Source organism: Meleagris gallopavo, chromosome 2, assembly GCF_000146605.3.
Source record: "Meleagris gallopavo isolate NT-WF06-2002-E0010 breed Aviagen turkey brand Nicholas breeding stock chromosome 2, Turkey_5.1, whole genome shotgun sequence".
In the NCBI taxonomy this organism is placed as follows: domain Eukaryota; kingdom Metazoa; phylum Chordata; class Aves; order Galliformes; family Phasianidae; genus Meleagris; species Meleagris gallopavo.
This window is the reverse complement of record NC_015012.2, coordinates 56,375,375-56,381,790: the sequence shown is the minus strand read 5'-3', so window position 1 is coordinate 56,381,790 and position 6,416 is coordinate 56,375,375. Positions and strand designations below refer to the sequence as shown.

Here is a 6,416-nt window from a genome sequence, read left to right as displayed (position 1 = left end):
TTTAGTGACAGCGTGAGGTGGTATTGCTTCACAAAGTTGAGTAGGGCTTGAGGGGGGAACATGGACTGGAGCAAGCTTTGAAAGTACAGACATACAGGCAATCTGGAATCCCTCAGGGATTGAGAAACTTCATGAAAAGCACATCAGCTTCATTACAAATGAATCCCTTACTATATTAAAACATCCTTATTTCTTAAGTCATAGGGTTGAAAACCTTTAGAGTATAGGAAAACACCCAGCAGCACAGGGCTATCAAACAATGAGCTGCTAGATAAAAAAAGAGGAAGAGGGAAAGCACATAATAGACAATACCCTCTCCCTGTATTCCTATTCCCATCTCTAACTTGGAAGTAAAAAATTACAAACATTATTTTTAGGATAAAGAGGTGTGAAATCCTCCTCCAAAAGTAGTATAACATGCAAAGGCAGAAAGGAGGGATCAACAGGGCAAAGTTGTTTACCTTCTGCAAGGTGCCGGCTCAAAACACACCCCTTTCTTCAGCATTTCTTTTCTTTTGGTTGCTTTAGGCTACACTCCCCACTGTGAAAGGCATATAATAAAATACCCAGCAGAACGCAGCATATATACTCAAAAGCTACAGAATCTTAGCAGGCCACCTAGCCTGATTCCTGTCACTGATCTGTCCCCAAATCCCCAAACCTACATACAGTTTCCTCACCATCTCAAGCTTGGTAATCCTGCCACACTGTGAAAATCGTAACATGGATTTTCATGAAAGGAATCGCTTCCTTTTCCAAAGGAACTTTGGACCATGCACCTAGTTAATTGTAGTTAGAGCAAGAATGCACATCCATGCCAAATAGTCTAGAGTTTCCTCCTTAGCGTGCTCCCCTGGGGTACATGGGTTCCAGGTCCAGCCCTCATCATCACTGGATTGAAAAACAAGGTAATCAGCTGTACAGGAGATTCTTAGTTATGGGTATGCCTGTACATTTCTGCTCTCACAGATGTTGTACTCTAAATGAAGAACCATCAGCTAAAGCAGGGATTCTGTCTCAGTTTCTAATTTCTAAAGGAAAAACTCTCCCTGCTGAGTTATCTAGTAATTCACGCAGTCATTAGCATGGTGTAAGAAAGGTGACAGTTGATATAGTTGCCTTTAACCAGTTTCGAATCACCCAAGAAATGTAACAGTCACAATCCAGTAATAAAGAAGGAATAGCTTACCCCTTTTCCAAAGATCAAGGTTCCTTAGAAACTCCCAAAGGAGATGATCTTCAAGTAGAGATACTTCCCTTTTGATGCCAGCCCTTAAATGAGGTTAGGGAGGGGCAGACCCTGGGTTCACCCCTTTTGGTTGCACTGGTGAATTGATTCCACCTGTGATCCCAGGGTGGGTTATGTCCCTTCACCAGGTGCTCAATCACTGGTTCAGGCCGTGACCTAACAGTCCCCATACACGTGGTTATTGAGTTCCAATGATCTGGTCTCTCACAGCCCAAATATGTACTACTAGTAAAAGGAAAACAAGTCTTTCCAGACATTTCCCCATGAATGCTAAAGTACTGAGAGCATCTAGCTAAAAAAAAATCATATTTGGGAGCATTATACACCATAATCTTCTAAAATTTCAAGAAGATTCAAAGTGAAAAATGATGTCAGCAGCTTTGCATGTGCCCAGCAGCACAGACCCAAGGCTGTGGGAATGCGTATGTTGGTAGCTGGTTTCCAAAGCTGTGAGTAGACACCTAAATGCATTTAAAGATCTGGATCCACAATAGCAAATAAAGTCTACAAGCTCTTCAGTGAATTAGAACAATTTCTCTAAAAAAAAACCAAAAACCAAAAAAACTAAAAAGTAACACATCCTTGTACACTTTCTGAACAACTATACAAAGAACTGACTGAAGATAAAAAAACTATACTCTCACCAGTTATCAAAGCTTCAAAGTTGCTTTAAGGTTTCAGAGTTTTTAGAGCTTTGGGCACACCTGTTCTGTAAATAAAGAAACCTCTCATCTCTCACACAATTCATTTCTATATCAGTTAGAAAAAACAAAATTACTCCAAAGAAAATAATCTTCAGCTTCATTCCAAAATAATTAGATTCTATTCTAAGCACAGTATTTACCTTTACATACGAATTTCACTAATCTCCATTCAGTAGGTGATTAAAACCGTAAGGGATCTTCTGGGGATTACTGTGTGGTTGCAAACCAAATTATGTCTGCCAGACATGAATGACAGGAATGTTAAGAACTTGTTCCTTTAAACAGGCACTAAATGATTCAGTCTATTATCTGCTTTGGTGACAGCTTCGTGTGTAAAATATCAAGAATATTTATTATATATTGACAATCATTTATGCTTTTGTCTTCTAGCCAATGCCTCCAAATTGGCAGGCCCACCCACACAGTTCCAAAAACATCCTTCTCTGTCCTTAAGGCAGCTACCAGCGGCAGTTCTCTTCCAGCTGTGACCACCTTTTTCACAGCTCGAATCACACTAGCTGGACCCTCTGTGTACTGACTCAACCAGGCTCGAGCTTCTTCCAGTGATCCAGTTTCATCTGAAGACGACAAGGTCCCCTCTGACAGCCCGAGGTGCAGTGCTCTCTCAGGGTCCACCCCATGAGCCCCGCTCAGCAGCTGGAGGGCAGCTCTACTGCCAACGATTTGCACCAGCCTTGCGGCTCCTCCCCAGCCTGGCACCAGGCCCATGTGCTTATGGACAAATCGAATCTCACTGCCTGGCGTCATCAACCTGTCAATGAAAAACAGACATTCAGTCAGGTCAGTCTGGGCAGTGACTTCAGTTTTCACCTCTCTGGTATTCACTTTTCTATTTCCTCCCTTCTGCTTCCAAATGATAATGCAGTATGACAATTTGCTAATTACAGCCAGAGCTGTAAAATCTTAATTTTTACATCACTGGTGCTTCATTATGTTTTCTGTTGTTGTTGTTGTTCTAATTTAGAGAGTCCACCCGAGTTTGATTTTCTAAGTACTCACTGCAATAAGGGAGGTCAGGATGGATGTTCTATTTATGCCGCACAATGTGTAGCAGAATTCTGTTTATGCCTTACGGTGTGTAATAGAATCGCTCCTCTCCAGGAGATAGTCTCACATTCCTGTTTTCAAACATTTCACATCTTTACTTCATTTCCACAGTCTGTCACCTTTGCTGTTTAAGAACTCACCTCAGGGTTGATTAAGCTCTCTCCCTGAAGGAGCTCTGCTGCAGTGGATGGTACTCTCTGCACGGCATTCATACTGACACACTGGGTTAGTGGAAAAAGCCTCTCAAAATAGAAACACGAAGGACAGATGTACAGAAGCAGGCCAGTACTTCTCATTCTTAAGATATGGTTCTGCAGTGTGGTTGCTTGCTGCTACTTCTACCACAAAGGTTGTGAATTACACTTGTGAGGCAGATTAACTTCTATCCAAACACTAACTGGTTTTTTGAAGATAAAACATGTAATACTAATATCTACACGAGTCTATTTCCTAACAATGCAGTTTTCAAGTTGAACAGCTTTAAAAAGGGGAAGAAAAAGAAAATCTTCTTTGAAAGTGGAACTGCTTCTGGAAACTCACTGTTCCCAAATCTGCTTATTGTTAATTGTGAGTTTGGTTGGTTGCTTTTTTTTTTTTTCCTTAATGAGAGCACTATCAGCATTCATGATGTATTACAAAGCACCAGGGCTGAAGAGCTTACAACACTTTATCCCACCCCCAATACAATGCACAAAGGCAACAGCTGACATGCCAGATTGTATGAAGGCCATTTTGTGGAGATAATGGAGGAAGGTTAATGTGACAAAAAGAAGAGAATGGTGTTGCAGGGGAAGAAAGGCTTTTAGCTAACATGAGCAAGTGCTTCCCAAATGCAGCAAATCTCAAGGGGTTCAAGTCTCTCCTCTTCAAATTCTGCAAGTATTCCAAAATTCCTTTCTTGGTGCAGCTTTCTTTGCAATTTGCTGACACCCTATGTCCTACTGGGAAAGCAATAATGAAAACATTATTAAGGGCTTAATTCTAGCTGCGCTGAGCAACATAAAGCATTAAAAAAAAGAAGTGGTCATACACAGCAAGTCACACGACGCTAGATGATCTGTAGGCAGTCTCATAACACAGCCACAATGGGTGAGTAAGGCGGTGCCGTGTTTGTTGAATCTGAGATTGTGCTGGCACTTGGGTTCAGGCCATAGGGACAGACATGTCAGTGAACACACTGTGGGAAAGTGCATGGATTCATCTGGTAAGGTCTGTCAACGCAGTTGGAAGTTCACATGTAAAATTGAATTTTATGTTAGAAGGATGGCCAATCCCCATCAAGAAAAAAAGAATTTACTGCGTGGGAAAGAATATGTGAACCTGCTCAGTTGTCACCCTCTTCAGAGAAAATGAAACCAAATGAGCTGAAAGGAAAATAAATGTCTGGCTGCAAGTTCCAGGCTCTCAAGGGATTCACCTCTCCATATAATGTACCTTTGAACAAGCTGCTCAGAGAAACCTAAGTGGTCAACAGAAGGTGTAAAAGTAGTCTCTGCCTGTCTTCAAACTTAAGAAAGGTGTCTGTGGTTTTTCAGGCTTTTCAACTATGAATCCTCTCCTAAGTTATGTCACTTCTTTTAGAAACCACCCATCACACTCTCCATTTAGTTACTCTGCACAATTCCAATCCTTCTGCTCAGGGAAGTGAAGGAGACTTGAGCTCAGATTTTGCACATTCCAAAAGGCAAAGGTTGCTGCTAAGCTGCCTGGAACCAGCCTTGAAACATCACCAGCTGCAGCCTTGCATAAGTATTTCCTTCTTTGTTTTATGAAAGGAGTTGAGTCTGTCTTCTGAGACATGAAGATCTGATCTAACGTTAGACAAATTTATGTAACAAAAAGTACATCAAACGCTACTAAACACAAAGATGCAGACATCAAAAAATGGAAGACAGAAGCACCATTCTATTCTTGAGCTGTTTATAGCTTATTCATCTATTACTGGCCCTGTCTGAAGCACAACAGGAGATGAATTCAAAATGAGTCTCTGATGTGACTTAGTATGTCTGTATTTGTCTTCTAGGTCAAGAGAATTAAAATCTGAGTCTCCTACATCCCAGGGGAAGGTCATACAACAAGGCTTCTGGACACATGCCTCCTCTGTCCTAAGAAAAATGAAAATCTGTTGCATGAGAATGCTGAAAAAAACATAATTTGTGTACAATGTAACTGAAGGACTTCAGAAGCAGAGAAACATCCTTCAGAACAGTGAAATCCTTGTATCTTAAAACACAGAAGAAAAGGTAATAGAAGCACTAAAGAGCAGCACAAACCTTCTCTAAGAACATTATAATCCCATGTTACAAACACTACAACACCTCTAGGAAGAGAGCACAGCTACCAGGGGCCATATCCAATTTTGGCTTCGTCATCTGAAGCAAAGGAGCTACAGCAAATATTCCTGCTCTGCATCTTAATGTATTCTCAGATCCACTAAATGTTACAAACCCCTCCGCACCTTTGATAGGATTCCTTTACTGACATCATCTTGTGGCCACAAACTGACTGTTACATCACATCACTAACAATGCACATGAGAAGAACACTATGTTTGCCATTACCAAGGCAGCCAAATGAGTCCCATCCTTGAGCAGGCACACTTGCTTCCTTAAAGGCAGTGCTCCTTTTGAGCAAAGAGTGATGCTTCCTGCACTAATGCACCTTCCAGCTACTTGAAGATAGAGCATACTCAATGAAGGCTGGAAATGTAATACAAACTGAAATGTATTCTCTAAGTTTTTCAAATCTGCTTTTTATAGCATTCCTTTTACTGAACTGTTCCAATAGGTATAATCAGCTCCTTGGGTAAACACAAACTGTTTTACAGTCTGTGCTGGCCCTCACTTCCACATCTACTAAACTTAAGGAGTTTGAATTAAATTCAGCATTCTGACAAAGCAAAGGCACTAATGGCAAATATCACATCATGCATTTTAAAGTTTCTGCCACTATGCTTCTGAACGTCATGATGGAAAAAGGATGCCTAAAATGTTAAACATGCTGTCAGCAACCTGGATTTCGTTCCCAACTCTGCTTGATTCTCAGTGTCATATAAGGACACAGATCCTTACTTCCAGTCTTCTCCTATGATCTGGCCTGACACTGACACATCAAGGAAGGAGGCAGCCAGCATCACACAGGGCTGCATCACCTGGTTCTCAGCTCAAATTGTCCTGGAGAAGGCAGCCAGAACTGCAGGAGCTGACTTTCATCTCTCCCTCACATACTTTGGCCTCCTACCACTTCCTCTCCAATCTCCAGTCAACACAAATAACAGGCCTTTGGGTCATATAAGTTCTCTGACCAAATGTGCTAGCTAACCTTTTCCATATGTTTTGGTTACTCTATGAAATAAATCTATACATTTTGGTAAATCGATAAAGTGTTTTTTTTTT

At 41.1% G+C, this 6,416-nt stretch overlaps 1 protein-coding gene across 1 annotated transcript; it reads right to left on the bottom strand.

Annotated features, from left to right (window-relative positions):
• Window positions 1-1,915: 1,915 nt before the first annotated feature.
• Window positions 1,916-3,148, bottom strand: LOC104909791 (ethylmalonyl-CoA decarboxylase-like). Its single transcript, XM_031552496.1, has one exon. The coding sequence runs from the start codon at window positions 2,719-2,721 to the stop codon at window positions 2,251-2,253; it is 471 nt and encodes a 156-aa protein (XP_031408356.1). The 5' UTR covers window positions 2,722-3,148; the 3' UTR covers window positions 1,916-2,250.
• Window positions 3,149-6,416: the final 3,268 nt, after the last annotated feature.